We start from the raw sequence: 16,954 nt of genomic DNA on the forward strand, positions 1-16,954 counted from the left end.
CTCCTTTGACCACCGCCTTCAGCACCTCCCAGACCATCCCTACTTGCACCTCCCCATTGTCATTAGCCTCCAGGTACGTCTCTATACACTTCCGGATCCGCCTGCTCACCTCGTCCGCCAGCAACCCCACCTCCAGGCGCCACAGCGGGCGCTGGTCCCTCTCCTCCCCCAAATCGAGGTCCACCCAGTGCGGAGCATGATCAGAAATGGCTATCGCCGAGTACTCCGTATCCTCCACCCTCGGAATCAGCGCCCTGCTCATGACAAAAAACTTAATCCGGGAGTAGGCCTTGTGAACATGGGAGAAGAATGAAAACTCCCTGGCCCCCAGCCTCGCAAACCTCCATGGATCCACCCCTCCCATCTGGTCCATGAACCCCCTCAGCACCTTGGCCGCCGCCAGCCTCCTGCCTGTCCTAGACCTAGAGCGATCCAATGTCGGATCCAGCACCGTGTTGAAATCCCCCCCCCATTATCAGGCCCCCTGTCTCCAGGTCCGGAATCCAGCCCAGCATACGCCGCATGAACTCTGCATCATCCCAATTCGGGGCATATACATTGACCAACACCACCCCCTCCCCCTGCAGCTTGCCACTTACCATCCCATACCTACCGCCATTGTCTGCCACAATGCTCGATGCCTCGAACGACACTCTCTTCCCCACTAAGATCGGCACCCCCCGATTTTTTGCATCCAAACCCGAATGAAACACCTGTCCTACCCACCCCTTTCTCAACCTTATCTGATCCGCCACCCTCAGGTGCTTCTCCTGAAGCATGGCCACATCCGCCTTCAGCCCCATCAGGTGCGCGAACACGCGGGCCCGTTTGACCGGCCCATTCAGTCCCCTTACATTCCAGGTCATCAGCCGGACCAGGGGGCTCCCCGCCCCCCTCCCCTGCCGACTAGCCATATCCCTTCCTAGGCCAGCCCCCCCGCACGGCCCGTTCCCCACAGCGGCAGATCCCCGCCCTGACCTCCTCTACCAACTCCAGCTCCCCCTTGGCCATTCCAGCAGCAACCCGGCCCGCCCCCCCCCCCCCCCGCCCCAGCTAGGTCCCCCTCTAGCTGCATTGCTCCCCCCATTGCACTCCTGTAAGTCAGCTGACTCCTGCTGACCCCGGCCACTCTCGCCGTTCCCCCTCAGTGTGGAACTTCCCCTCCCCCATCGTCAACCAGCAGGATCTCGTCCATTCCATTTCCAGCGTGGGAGAAAAAGCCCATGCTTCCCAGTTCTGGCCCCGCCCCTTCAATCCTAAACACGGGGGAAAAAAAAGCCCTTGCTTTCCACTCGCCCGTCCCCGCCTCCCCTGGCGTAGCACCTTTTCCAGGCCCGGTCCCACTAACCCCAACCCAGGCCTCTCCCTCCCCCTCCCCACCCCCCGCAGGGCCCCATCTCTTCCACCGATCATCGACCCACAAGCAGTCTCCCCCGCCTCCCCCACGAGCCTGCCCGGCGGCCTAATTAAAACAATGCCCAACCAACCCCCAAAAAACAAAGAAACAAAGAACCCCCCCTCAAAACACAACCCAACAATCCCCAACCATCCCTCCACCGCGACCCCTCATCCCTGACCCTTAGTCTGAGTCCAGTTTTTCGGCCTGAACAAAGGCCCACGCCTCCTCCGGGGACTCGAAACAGTGGTGTCGATCCTTATAGGTGACCCACAGACGCGCCGGCTGCAGCATACTGAACTTCACCCCCTTCCTGTGCAGGACTGCCTTCGCCCGGTTGTAACCGACCCTCTTCTTTGCCACGTCCGCGCTCCAATCCTGGTAGATCCGAACCTCCATGTTCTCCCACCTGCTGCTCCGCTCTTTCATGGCCAACCTTAACACACACTCTCGATCAGCAAACCGGTGGAACCGCATCAGCACCGCCCACGGCAGCTCGCTGGGCTTGGGCCTCCTCGCCAGCACTCGGTGGGCCCCCTCCAGCTCCAAGGGCCCCTGAAAGGCCCCCGCTCCCATCAGCGAATTCAGCATGGTGACCACATAGGCCCCAACGTCCGATCCATCCAGCCCCTCCGGGAGACCCAGGATCCGCAGGTTTTTCCGCCGCGACCGGTTCTCCATCTCCTCGAACCTCGGATGCCAATTCTTGTGGCGCGCCTCGTGTGCCTCCACCTTCACCGCCAGGCCCAGGATCTCATCCTCATTCTCCGAGACCTTCCGCTGGACCTCCCAGATCGCCGCCCCTTGGGCCGTCCGGGTCTCCAGCAGCTTATCGATTGAAGCCTTCATCGGCTCCAGCAGCTCTGCTTTCAGTTCCTTAAAACAGCGCTGGAGAAGCTCCTGCAGCTCTTACGCCCACTGCCTCCACGCTGCCTGGTCTCTGCCCGCCACCATCTTGGTCCTCCTCCCTCGCACCTTTCTTTGCTTCAATGCCACTTTTTTAACCGCCCCACTCCTGGTCCACTCCATACACTATTGGGAGAATGTTGCTGTCCCCTTCCCACACCGGGAAAAGTCGAACAAGCGCCATTGCGGGCCCTAAAAAGAGCCCAAATGTCGTTTTTTAGCGGGAGCTGCCGAACGTGCGGCTTAGCTCCGCATAGCCGCAACCAGAAGTCCTTGAGGGAGCAGTTAAGAATCACCCACGTTGTTGTGGATCTGGAGTCGCATGTTGCCCAGACCAGGTAAGGACTGAGGTTTATACTTCATAGAATCACAGAATTTACAGTGCAGAAGGAAGCCACCAAGCCCATTAAGTCCGTACTGGCCTCTGGAAAGAGCAGCCCACCCAAGCCCATACCTCCACCCTATCCCCGCAACCCAGTAACCCCACCCAAACAGTTTGGACACTAAGGGCAATTTAGCATGGCCAATCCACCTGACCTGCACATCTTTGGACTGTGGGAGGAAACCGGAGCTCCCGGTGGAAATACACGCAGACATGGGGAGAACGTGCAGACTCCGGACAGACAGTGACCCAAGCCGGGAATCAAACAAGCTGGGAATTGAATTTGGGACCCTGGAGCTGTGAAGCAACTGTGCTAACCACTGTGCTACCATGCCGCCAATTCCTTGCTGCAGTTTTCCTTCCCTAAAGGACATTGGTGACCCAGATGGGTTTTCATGACAATGGTTTCATGGTCATCATTAGACTTTTAATTCCAGATTTTCACTGAAATTCAAATTTCACCAACTGCAGTAGCAGGATTTGATCCTGGGTCCCCAGAGCATTAGCCTGGGTTTCTGGTTTACTAGTCCAGTGACAATACCACTACGTCACCACCTCCCCGTCTGGCTGCTGGCCAATCAGTGGGCAGCTCTTCATTAGTGGCAGTGCCACTGGGAATGGTGGCTGCCGCCGGAACTACACGTGGTATTGCTCAAGGGCGATGGGGGACAGCAAAATACTTTTTAAAGCGGTCAAGACGGTGGAAAGATTTCATAGTCTCATAGAAGAAGGCTATAAAGTGCCCAGTCGGAAGATGAGGTGCTGCTCCTCCACGCTTACGGGCAGTACCAGAGAAGCGGATCACCGACGCCCGGGAAAGGTTGGGTTGGATTCTCCGGCCCGCGTCGACGCGGCGTGTTTCTCGGCGGCACGCTGTCCGCTGGCGCCGGGATTCTCTCCTCCCGCTGCTCATCAGCGGGAATTCCCATTGAAGCCACCCCATGCCGCTGGAATAGAAAATTCTCTTATGGACTGATTTCATTAACACTACACCCTGTTTGCTTCATCCGATGCCAGTGCTTATGTAGTTACATTGTATATGTTGTGTTGCCCTATTATGAATTTTCTTTTATTCCCTTTTCTTCTCATGTACTTAATGATCTGTTGAGCTGCTCGCAGAAAAATACTTTTCACTGTACCTCGGTACACGTGACAATAAACAAATGCAATCCAATCCAATCCCACAGGCCGTTAACCCTGTTTCCTCTCTACGCAGGCACCCCCAAATCTCCCCCCCCCTTTCTGTTTTTATTTCAGATTCCCAGCATCCGCGGTATTTTGCTATTCCCGGTTAAATTAAGGCGGCAGGTGCAGTGAGGGAGATGCCAGGTGTGAAGGTGCCGCGCTTGCGCAGATTGACCCGCCGTGTCCGCGCTTGCGCAGACCGAGCCGCCCGGCCCGCCCGGCCCGCCGTGGCTGCGCTTGCGCGGACTGACCCGCCCGGCCCGCGCGGTGCATTCTGGCCTCGTGCAAGATGGCGTCCTCCGTCAGGGCGGGATGAGCGGCCGCGCACCGGGAGCCCGAGGCGGCGTCCCCGCTCTCATCTGACCTCCGATTCCCCCGCCGCTTCGAGAGAAGGACTTTCCCCCTCCTCCCCATTCCCCCCCGAATTCACCCATCCCCCTCCCCCCCTTGAGTGGGGGGGAGAGGAGGGGGAGGGGAAGGTTGCACTCGGCTGTGGTTGTACCGATCTGAGCCGGGGCCGTGCCGGGCAGCATGGCTGGCGCCAGCCTCCTGGAGGACCTGCTGGAGGAGGAGCAGGGCGACATGACCGACTGGAATCTCCCGGTGGCTTTCGTGAAGAAGCGGCACTCGGAGAAAATCGAGGGCTCCAAGGCGGTCACTCAGAGCTGGCGCATGAAGGACCGGGTAAACTCCCACATTGACTTAATGGACCCCTGTGATCCCCCCTCACCTCTCCCACCAGGTTACATTCAAACACCACACTGAACTCTTTCTCTCTCCCCCCCCCCCAACTTCCCAGCCGCGTGCCACCATCCCCAAAAGTTTTTCTCCAACCGAGTGTCAGAACTTCTATTTCCCCTCCGCATGGGTCTGCTTGTAGTGAGCGAAAGGAAAACACGAGTGCACGTTTCTTTTCTCAATTATTTATTTGCTCCACAGACCATAATTAATTCAATTCGGTCTTAAAAATATCGTCAGGGGTGTTTTTAAAAAACTGGTAGCAAACCTTTTTGTACTTCCAAGGTGGGTTGCAGCATTACGTCTTTCTGTGTTTAATAGGAGTTATGCCTGCTCTATAAAAAAGAGGAACTGTAACTTAATCACAAAGGACATTTGCAAAAGCGCTAGTGCAGTTTTCTGGGGTTCAATTTTGCCACGATTAAAGTGACCCCTTGGTAAGCCTTACAATCCACTATTTAAATTTTTTTTTTTTTTAGAGTATCCAAATAATTTTTTCCAATTGAGGGGCAATTTAGTGTGGCCAATCCACCTAGCCTGCACATCTTTTGGGTTGTGGGAGTGAGACCCACAAAGACACGGCGCGAATGTGCAAATTCCACACGGACAGTGACCGGGGGCCAGGATTGAACCCGGGTCTCCTCGGCGCTGTGAGGCAGCAGTGCTAACCAATTTCCATGCTGCCCCCTGATATATATTAATGGTGGTATTCAGAGCATAACTTCAACATTTTCAGAGGATACAAAGATTGGAAACATTGTCAACTATGATGAGATTAGTCTTGAACTGCAAAAATAGTCTTGAACTTCTTGAACTGGGGCTGGTTTAGTGCACTGGGCTAAATAGCTGGCTTGTAATGCCAAACAAGGTAGCAGCGCGGGTTCAGTTCCCATACCGGCCTCCCCGAACAGGTGCCGGAATATGGTAACTAGGGGCTTTTCACAGTAACTTCATTGAAGCCTACTTGTGACAATAAGCGATTATTATTATTAATAAAAGGATATCGACATGTTAGTAAGTAGATTGAACAGCCAAGTGGCAGATGATGGTTGATCCACAGTGATATCTGTGCTCTCTAGTTCTTGATGCGCTCTCAAGTGGAAACGTTTTCTCACTTTGTCCTTGGGCCATGGTAAATTGCCCCTTAATTGGAAAAAAAGAATTGGGTACTCTAAATTTATTTAAAAAAAGAAGAGCAATGGCCCCAACACGGATTCCTGGACGACTTCACTATCAACCTTCCTCCAATCTGAAAAACAACCATATTCTGGCCAAATGCCTACTTTCCCTTGGTAGAATTATTTTCACATTCTGTTGTGTGGCACTACAACAAATGCTTTTTGAATATCCATATACACCTCATCAATAGTGTTGCCCTTATCAACTCTGTTACCTCTTCAAAAAAACAGCAGCAAGGTAGTTAACCATGATTTTCCCTCAATGAATCCATGCTGGCTTTTCTTAATTATCCTGTACTTGTCTCAGTGACTTGATTTTGCCTCGTACTATATTTCATAGATGTTTTATATTTCATAGAATTTACAGTGCAGAAGGAGGCCATTCAGCCCATCAAGTCTGCACCAGCTCTTGGAAAGAGCACCCTACCCAAGATCCACACCTCCACCCTACCCCCATAACCCAGTAACCCCACCCAACGCTCAGGGCAATTTTGGACACTAAGGGCAATTTAGAATGGCCAATCCACCTAACCTGCACATCTTTGGACTGTGGGAGGAAACCGGAGCACCCGGAGGAAACCCACGCACACACGGGGAGGATGTGCAGACTCCGCACAGACAGTGACCCAAGCCGGAATTGAACCTGGGACCTTGGAGCTGTGAAGCAATTGTGCTATCCACAATGCTACCGTGCTGCCCTATAGTTTCCAGAAGTTGTACACTGAAGTCAAACTGACTGTTCTGTAGTTGGCAGCTTTATCCTTCCGCAGCTTTATGAATAAGTGTGCAACATTCACAATTCTCCAGTCCTGTGTCACCACCCCAGTGTCGAAGGAAGACTGGAAGATTATCACCAGTGCCTGTGCAATTTTCACTCACGTTTCCCTTACTATCCTTGGATGGATCTCATTCAGTCTTGATACTTTATCTCTTTGCTTTCCCTCTGGTCGTTCTATATTCATCCTGATTACCCCATTGTATTTTTTTCCTCACCTCTGTCGTACATGCACTTCCTTTAATCTTCACTTGGGCAGCACGGTAGCACAGTGGTTAGCGCAATTGCTTCACAGCTCCAGGGTCCCAGGTTCAATTCCCGGCTGGGTCAGTGTCTGTGCGGAGTCTGCAAGTTCTCCCTGTGTGTGCGTGGGTTTCCTCCCGGTGCTCCGGTTTCCTCCCACAGTCCAAAGATGTGCAGGTTAGGTGGATTGGCCATGCTGAATTGCCCTCTGTGTCCAAAATTGCCCTTAGTGTTGGTTGAGTGGGGTTACTGGGTTATGGGGATAGGGTGGTGTGGGCTTGGGTAGGGTGCTCTTTCCAAGAGCCGGTGCAGACTCGATGGGCCGAAAGGCCTCCTTCTGCACTGTAAATTCTATGATCTTCACTTCTGTCTCTCTTGTCCCCAGGTGCTCTGGATTTATTTGTCCTACCTTTCCTCCTTGAAGGGAATATATCTTGATAGTGGCAATACTTTTTCTTTGAAGGTGGCCCATTTCAGCCACCATCGTTTCTGCAAAACATTTGATTCCAACTCGCTCGACTCTAATGCGTTCTCATTCTGAACAGACGCCGGAATGTGGCGACTAGGGGCTTTTCACAGTAACTTCATTTGAAGCCTACTTGTGATAATAAGCGATTTTCATTTCATTTCATCAAAGTTTCTTTCCCCAATAAATGATCCTTGTTCTGGATTGTTCCTTGCCCCTTTCCATGGCCAACCTTAAACCTTGTACTATAGTCGCTGTCCCCTAAATGCTCTCAAACTGATATTTGATCCACTCATTCCCCAGACCCAAGTTCAAAAGTGCCTGTCCTCTCTTTGGACTGGAAGCATACAGCTGCAGAAAGTAAAGTTTGAACACGTTCCAGGAACTCTCATCCCTCTTGTCCTTTTGTACTATTCCGATCCCAGTCTATATTTGGATAATTGAAGTCTCCCGTTATAATTACTCTATAATACTTGCAGCTCTCTCTAATTTATTTGAAGCTTTATTTCTCCACATCTCTTCCACGAGTTGGTCTCTACACTACACTGATCAATGTTACTGCACTTCTTCCATTCCTTTCCTGGAGCCGCAGAGATTCTGACTTTGACTACTCTGAAACATTCCCTCTCCCCTGTGCTATAGTGCCATCTTTAATCAAAGTTGCCACTTCCCCCACCCTTTTCTTCCTTTCCTATCTCACCTGAACACCTTGTACCCAGGAATATTTAATGCCCAGTCCTACCTTTCTTTGAGCTAGACTCTGTTATGGAATAATGTCATTATTCAGCTTGTTTACATTTGCCTGTAGTTCAACATTATTATTAAACACACTTTGTGCATTCGCATACATGCACATCAATCCTGGTATAGGCTTTATTACATTTTCCCCCTTAATCTGGCCTCACCTAATGATTTACTCTCTAATTTGACAGAATTCCATTTCCCTTGATACTATCTGTTATATCCCCCTTATCAGTTAATACTTCCTGCTGCCGGTTTTTCTCCTTTCTGAATTTCTCCTCGGGTTCCCATCCCTCTGCCAATCTAGTTTAAACCACCTTCCTCAGCAATAGCAAACCTTTCTATGAGTCATTAGCCCCAGTACTGTTAAAGTGTAACCTGTCCTTTTTGTACAGTTCGTACCTGCCCAGAACCAGTCTCAATGCCTCAGAAATCTAAAGCCCTTCCTCCTACTTAATTTCTCCAGTCACACGTTGAACTGCGCAATCTTCCTATTCTTAGTTCATTAGCACGTGGCACTGGGATATAATCCTGATCTTGAGGTGCTGCTTTTTAATCCTCTTCCAAACTCCCTAAAATCTGTTTTCAGCACCTCGTCCTTTTTTCTACTGATGTCATTGGTCCCACTGTGGACCATGACCATGGCCTGTTCACCCTCCTTCAAAAGAATGTCATGCAGCTGCTCTGTGTTATACATGACCCTGGCACCAGGGAGGCAAAATACCGTCTTAGAGTCACGTCTGTGGCCGCAGAAGTGCCTGTCTGCTCCCCCAACTATGGTATCCCCTACTACTATAGCACTTCCACTCTTCCTCCTCCCCTCCTGTGCAGCTGAGACATCATGATGCCACGAGCATGGCTCTTTGACAGCCCTCTGAGGAATCATCTCGCTCGCTAGTATCCAAAATGGAAAAGTGGTAAGAGCGAGATAGCCTTGTACTCCATAAATCCCTTATTCTCTCGCATACTCTGCTCCTTCTGGTACAGTCTCCGTTCTCGCTCTTAGCCTGAGGGATACAGGCCTGAATGTTGATCTAACCATTCATTGTCAAATCAGTCTCGATCTCAGCAAACGGAATTGAGCCCTGCTCTCCTCTTCCAAAGCAGCTCACTACTCCAGGATCATTCTGGAATGCAATGATGACTCCACTCCCAGTACCATTCTTATACCCTTAACCACCTCCCTAACCCCCAGCCTGACAAGTCAAATGTTCCCCAAGGTATACTCCCTACTCTAGTCCTGAACTCTCACCTTTCTCTAGTTTCTCACCTATCTTCCTTCATACTCTGAGCTCCGTGTCTCCATGAGACATCCAACTCTGGCCTGTTCATCCCCCACTTCCTTTCACCCACTGTTAGCAGATGAGCCTTGAGGTGGCTAGACCCCAAGCTTGTAGTGCCTTCCCTAAAACACTCCACCTGTCTTTCCTCCTTTAGGGTGCTCCTTAAAACCTACCTCTGACCAAACATTTTGTTGTGTTTTAATATCTCCTTGTGTGTCTCTTTCAAATTCTATATGATTGATCACACTGTTGCAAAGTACCTTGAAATATTTTATTATGTTAAAGGCGGCACGGGGTAGCACTGCTGCTTCACAGTGCCAAGGACCCGGGTTCGATTTCGGCCTGGGGTTGACTGTCTTTGTGGAGTTTGCACGTTCTCCCCGTGTCTGTGTGGGCTTGTTCTGGGTGCTCTGGTTTCCTCCATGGTCTAAAGATGTGCAGGCTAAGTGGAGAGAGTAGTAAGGGCATGGAATGCCCTGCCTATAACAGTAGTGGATTCGCCAACATTAAGGGCATTTAAACGGTCATTGGATAAACATATGGATGATAAGGGAATAGTGTAGATGGGCTTTAGTGGTTTCAAAGGTCGGCGCAACATCGAGGGCCGAAGGGCCTGTACTGCGCTGTAATGTTCTATGTTCTAAATTGCCCCTTTAGTGTCCAAAGATGGGCAGGTTAAGTGTGGTCACGGGGATAGAGTGGGGGAGTTGGCCTAGGTCGGGTGCTCCTTCTGAGGGTTGGTGTAGACTTGATGGGCCGAATGGCCTCGTTCTGCATTTAATTCTGCTAAATGAATTCTATGAAAGATGCTATATAAATACAAGTTGTTTTAAGAAAATGTTTTTTTTCATGCATCTGGTGTAATAAAAACAGAAAATGGTAGGGAAACATTGCAGATGTATTGCACCTGAATGAGAAAAGATGAATTAATGTGTCACAGTGATTGACCTACATATGTATATCAACCATTTCCTGTTTTATTTCACATTTTCAAACTTCCTTCCTATCCCCTTTTAAACGCTTTGCATTTATTTGAAACTAATGGAGTGAAAAATGCTCATTGTCTTGGGTGCAGCTGCGATATAACAGTATTATGGATTGCTTCCCTTCCCCATATCCTAGCCCGTGGAAAATTATAGCAGATTAGTCTGAGCACAAGTGGACCATTTGGTCCTTTGAGCCTGCTGCAGCACCCAGTAAGAGTTTTAAGGTTCAATTAGATCATCTCTTTTTTTTCCTTAATGTGAGGGAAAAAAGGCCTTGTCTACTCATTAAACCATGAGCTAGATATAATGGGTGGAATTTATTGTATTTGACCAATGATTGGAGCTCGTCATTTGTTAGACTTTGCCTTGCCGGCTTCATTTCCATGACCTTTTGTGCTTGAAGTTGCTGGAATTGCGAGATCCAAACAACATACGGCCCCCTACAGGCCACCTTGGACCTCTGTGAACAGGGCAAGCAGTTGTTTTTCTGGTTAATAATCTTCCCTCCGGCTCTGGGTCACTGTCTGTGGAGTTTTCACATTCTCCCCGTGTTTGCGTGGGTCTCTTCCCCCCCCCCCCCCCCCACACACACACACAACAACCCAAAGATGTGCAGAGTAGGTGGATTGGCCACGCTAAATTGCCCCTTAATTGGAAAAAACGAATTGGCTACTCTAAATTTATAAAAATAAAATAAATAATCCTCCCTTTATTTAGTATTCTCAAATGTCCAGGGTTGCTCCCATGCACTGTGCTGCCTTCAGTTCTCATCGATGATGGCCTTTCCTTCAGCTCTCGGATCGAAGTATTGTCAACGAGCAGAAGCCTGAAACAAGGAGTGTAAGTTAGAAGAGCAAATTTGATGTCTATGCAAGTACAGGAAGCAAAATAAAGAAGGGAAGGAAGATTGAACAGAGGGTGAGATGAAAGCAGCAAAGAAAAGAGTAAAGATTAAAGTCTGAAGGAACAACACCCCACATTTCGAATAATTTTCAATGTCGGGTAAGGTAAAGTCGCCATAGGCTGCTCTCTCTGAGGGGGAGAGCTGACTGGTGGTGATTTAACCTGAGGATCACCACTGCTCAGGCGAGGGGCAAGGTTGAGAAGACGGGGCCATCATGAATAACTTCAGCTGCTACGGGAATTGAACCTGTGCTGCTGGCCTGGCTCTGTATCACAAAACCAGCTGTCTATCCAACTGAGCTAAACCGGTCCCCAACGCCAGAGACGTGAATTGGTAACTGGGGAATTATTAAGACTTAAGACAATATTGAAAGTGTACTTAGCTAGAAATGGACCAGCACTAGCCACAACGGCACCAATCTAATTTCTTTTGGTACATTTGAATGAGGGAGCCAAATGGTGAGATCCTGCTTTCGTACAGCTCCAGGAGGAATGGTGCATCTCAGCCCTCAACCTCCAAACCGTTGTATTTATCTGCAATGGCCTCAAGTTGTCTTTTAGCATGTAAATCATTGGTGAGCTTTGTTGGCCTTATTGTTTTCACAGGAAATCTGGGCGAACAAATTTAAAATACTGTTGATACATTGAGACCAGCTGCTTTAATGTGGGGGATTGGGGTGGGGCCCAGTCATTTCCGTTCTGCGTGGCACGATGTAGATGGGGGCTGGAAGCAGATGAATCCTGTTTGTAGCTGGTACATTAACCAGATGCAGGTAACAAAAGGGAATCTCACATTATCTGCAGTATGAAAGACGAGCTTTGACAAAGAGTCATCCAGACTCGAAATGTTAGCTCCCTTCTCTCTCCACAGACCTGCTGGGATTGTCCAGTATTTTCTGTTTTTGTTTCAGATCCAAGCATCCGCAGTAATTTGCTTTTATGAAAGACCGAATTTGTTTAAAATTGATCCCTATAGTTAAATGCAGAAAATATAATTGTTTTGGCATCCCGATTGTTTTTCAGAATTTAAAAAGTAATTTTGTGTATTGTAGAATTGTACAGTGTGCTATATATTTTCTGAATTTGTATTAGCAAATTTCAGTTTTTAATTGTTTATTTTGTGATCAAGCCAATTGCCTTGAATAAAATTACAAGAAAAAAGTCTCCCCTTTTCACAATGGGATCATACTGTTATCCATTCTTTGCCTTAAGTTGTTAAACAAGCTAACATGTGCTTGCTTACTTGTACCAACCACAACAACTTGGATTTAATTTGTGCATTTAACATAGCAAAATGTCTGAAGGCATTCGACAGAAGTGTTATCAAAAACATTGTGATGCCAGGCCACATAAGGTGAACAAAAGCCTGGTCTGAGATGTAGGCTTTAAGGAGTGTATTGAGAGAGAGAAAGTAGAGAGGCAGAGAGATTTAGGGAGGAAATGTCAGCGCTGTAGTCCTGGATGCTGATGATAGAGCAATGAAAATTGGAAATGTGAAAGAAACCACAAATGGAGGAGAGCAGAGACCTTGTAGGGCTGATGGAATTTAGAGCACTGGTTCACTGCGCCGTGGATTGTGATCCCCACCTGCTCAACAATGGCTCCCTTCCCCCACTCTTATTCAGGAGTGGCACCGATGTTCAAGCATTAAAATGCGACCACAGTGGGGAAAACGCTTGGGAAGCACTGGTTTTGAGATAAGGAATAGAGGGTGACAATGTGGGAGCTACCATCTAAAATACACTGCAATAATGCTGAATCTACAAATATTAGCTTCTACACAGTCACATTTTGTAATGAACCATCTCACATTGTGCACTATAGTTCTGGTGTACTTGGACTTTAAAAAAAAAAATCATGTCTCTAAATATTTTAAATCCATTGCCCATTGTGTCTGCTACAATCCCTAGACTAAACCTTTAATTCCAAACTACAGAGAAATCTGTGCACGTTGCTGGAATTATACTGCAGTGCTTTCTGATCAGTGACCCAGTGTAGAAAAAGATTTTCTTATAATATCCGATTTTCATCTTCCCGTTTCATTTTCTTTTGATCGTAAAGTTGATGCATCATTGGGGTTGGGCGATTTAAAAAAAAATTTTAAATGGAGATTACATTCTTTTGAGACTTGAGTTTCCGAATCTCATTTAAAAACAGCAATGCCAGTGATCAATCCTGAAAGTTTAAGGTACTTTGGAAGAACAGTGGGTAAAGCGTACAGGATGCATCTTTATCGTTTTAAAATCTTCTTCAGTACTGAATGTCCTTAAGCTTTTCAAAGATGCAAGCACTGGTACTATGCGGTTCTCTAAAGCACTTGAGTAAGGAACTGCAAAATAGGTCGTACCTTTAACTTCATGTATTTGGCTTTGAGTAAAAAGCGATAACTAACTGCATTTGTTAATCTAGCCTTTGTACAGAAAACATTAAGTTTGAATGGAAATATTTCACTGCTTTACTGAAGAGGGAATAGTGTGAGGGTGTGTATGTTGGGTAGCCCGGAAGCACAGTGGTTAACACTGTGGCTTCACAGCACCAGGGATCCAGGTTTGATTCCCGGCTAGGGTCACTGTGCGAAGTCTGCACGTTCTCCGTGTCTGCGTAGGTTTCCTCTGGGTGCTCCGGTTTCCTCCCACAAGTCCCGAAAGACGTGCTGTTAGGTGATTTGGACATTCTGAATTCTCCCTCTTGTGTACCAAACAGGTGCCAGAGTGTGGCGACTAGGGGATTTTCTCGGTGACTTCATTACAATGTTAATTAATGTAAGCCTACTTGTGACCCTATTACATACATCCTCTAAGCTTAACCAAAATCCTGGAACTTTTGAGGTGGAAAATGTTTAATTGTTTTTTTTCGTTGGGGTGAAGTGATGTCTGTAGATTTAAAATAAATAACATTTTCCAAGATTTCAACTACTGTCCTCGAGCTAGTAGGAGAGTAAAACCAGGTTCTCTTTGAAATAGAGATAAGCGAGGAATATGGTAGATGAGGTGGAGACCTTATGATGGTGTTGTAATTGGTAGCATTGAGCCAAAGTACAGCTATGTGATTCTTGGGCTGCTGTACACAGGTCATTTGACTTCTGTGGAACTGAAGAGAGCAGAACCCTGATCTTTTGTAGTCTTCACAGGACTTGAGATGTTCTGTAAGAGGCTATGGCTACTAGTGACTCTGTTAGAAGCCTTTTAGTTTTGGTTTTGCAAGGTCGGCTATCCCTGGCTTAAAAAAAGATGCAGGTGGTGTTTCCCCAAGACAGAATTAGCTTAATGTGTGAGTTAGCTGTCATGTTCCTCCCTGGGATTTATGCTACAGTTCTCTACATCGTATTGCTGCTCCATTTCACTGTTTTAAGTCAGAGCATTGGATACAATAATCCCATTTGGAAAAGACCTTTGCTACCCAAAATTCAAATGAATGAACCAAGGCTTTTAATGTGATTTGGAACAACCATGTTTAAACTTAGCTGGAGGGGGAAAATGTTTGCTGTGATGACAAAAAAAAAGTTAGATTTGTTTTGGACTACATTTTAAGCTTTCATGCTAGTTGTATTTCTGACTGACCCAGTGGGTGTGGCTGTTTAAAATGAAGAGCTATCCATCACCGTTAACTTGTATTTCTCAGGAAAGCATTTCCTGCTGATAGGTTTGCAATAAATGCTGGAAAAGAGCATTTAATTTTTATGCTTAAAGCATTGGTTTGAATATGTATTAGCACCTGTTTCATAAGATGTGGAGAAATGTTTTGCAGTTTTATTCTGCTCCCTGTGTTTCCTGGGCCTTGTCTCTAAATCTGTGTCAATTCTCCTTGAGATAACTCATCTTTGTAAGTAGATTGGATGTATCTAACTCGTATTTCTTTCCCCACTCTCCCTTATCTTCCTGATCTGCGACAACTCCTGTTGAGTTGAGAGTTTATTACTCGTAGCGTGAATTGAAAGCACAAACTATTCATGGCACTCCATATTAATGTTTAACCTTCTGCCTAATTACCTGAACATAAAGAGTTTTTTTTGATATCACTTTAAATTGATCTGTTTACATCTAAAATCTGAAATGATGTTGGGAATTGTGGACATCTAGTCACTTTACTTTGTTCTGGAGCTGGCTGAATGTACGATTAATGGCATATAGCTGTGAAATGATTGAAATAGAACATGATGGGTGAAACGAACCAACTTCTGAATCTGCTAAATATTAAAAATGGCTGACTCGTTTGGCCAATCATACACTTACATGGCTGATCATATGTGATGATTAAATTGTAAATAAACAATGCAAAGCATTATTACTGACCAGAATTGCTTAAAAAGCAGCTTTATTTAGGGGTTTTTGTTTCTAGCTGTGTTTGGCAATATCGAAACTGCCCAAGAACGTGTTGAAAAATAATGACTTATTTCTTCAGTGCAGCTTTGGTATGGAGTTGGTAGTTCCAGCAAATTAGATTTTCAGCGCGTTATAGTCAAATTCTTTTCATCTTATAACAACGTGATTGTAAATAGTCTGCAGTAGGTTGCCACTGTGAAAAGTGCTTAACCAAGCTGTTTCCCACAGCAGGACCATTATTTCTAAGGTAATTTACTGTGATTCTAATGGCATTTGTGTGTTGCAGTATTACAGCTGTTGAAAGCTTGGTACAGTTTTACGTAGCTGCAGAATTGGTAAGGTCGTATGCAAGTAACTTTACTATTAAAATGAACTTATTTACATTATGCTGCACTAACCTGAATCTGTGGGCTACAGTTAGACTGATATATATCTGGAACAGCGCACGTCATAGAGACATTCAGCTTCTAATGTGTATATGTATTTAGCTCGGAGCGTAAAATAATAGAAATAATTTGTAGCGCAACGCAATGCAAGCAATCCTAGTATTTGATGCTCTTTTATAAGTCAAGTTATACTTCTTGATCTAAAAACAGAAAATGCTGGATAAACTCAGCAGCTCTGGCAGCATCTGTGGAGACAAACATATGACACTTTTCCAGAACTGAAGACGGATAGGGATGTAGTGAATTGTGTAGCTGGAAAGGGGGCAGCGGAGGTCGGGCAGAAGAGAAGGTTGGGTAGGCTGGAGCTAAGTAGAGATTGGCAAAGATGTCATGGAGACAAGACAAAGGGAATGTTAATGGTGCCATGGAGGACTGAAGAAGTGCTAATAGTGGCATAAAATTAACATAGCGGAATGTGTGAATAGGAGAAGAAAGGTTCGTGCTCAGTGAAAGCAAAACTGATAAACAAGAGCCAGATGGCTCATGGGACAGCCAAGGAAGCCCCCTAAAAAAGGGGGTCAAGATGGAGGGGTTTAAAGTTTAAATTTTAAAATTAAAAAAAAAGAGTATCCAATTTTTTTTTTTCCCAATTAAGAGGCAATTTAGTGTGACCAATCCACCTAACCTGCACATCGTTGGGCTGTGGGGGGGAGACCCATGCAGACACGAGAATGTGCAAACTCCACATGGACAGTGACCCAGGGCCGAGATTCAATCCTGGGTCCTCAGCACCGTAGGCAGCAGTGCCACGTGACGCCCTTCAGTCTAAAGTTGTTGAGTTCAGAGGCTGCAACATGTCTAATTGGAAGATGCTCTTCCAGTTTTTGTTAGGCTTCACTTTCATTGCAGTCAAGGGTGGGCATGTGGGCATGAGAGCAAGAAGTTAAGTCAGACTACCAAGCGATTGGAAGGTTGGGGCCAAGCTTGTGTACGGAATAAAAGTGTTCCGCAAAGTGGCCACCCAGTCTGCATTTATTCTCCCCAATGTGGAGGAGAATGCTTTG

The 16,954-nt window shown here is 46.9% G+C and overlaps 1 protein-coding gene across 1 annotated transcript in view; it reads left to right on the forward strand.

Annotated features, from left to right (window-relative positions):
• The first annotated feature begins 4,146 nt into the window (after positions 1-4,146).
• rptor (regulatory associated protein of MTOR, complex 1) overlaps positions 4,147-16,954 on the forward strand; it is a 499,967-nt gene continuing 487,159 nt past the window's right edge. Inside the window, exon 1 of the mRNA XM_072483619.1 lies at positions 4,147-4,553. Coding sequence (XP_072339720.1) covers positions 4,401-4,553 — 153 coding nt within the window. The 5' untranslated portion in view covers positions 4,147-4,400. The remainder of the gene's footprint in view (positions 4,554-16,954) is intronic.

Source organism: Scyliorhinus torazame, chromosome 18 (genome assembly GCF_047496885.1).
Source record: "Scyliorhinus torazame isolate Kashiwa2021f chromosome 18, sScyTor2.1, whole genome shotgun sequence".
Taxonomy (NCBI): Eukaryota; Metazoa; Chordata; class Chondrichthyes; order Carcharhiniformes; family Scyliorhinidae; genus Scyliorhinus; species Scyliorhinus torazame.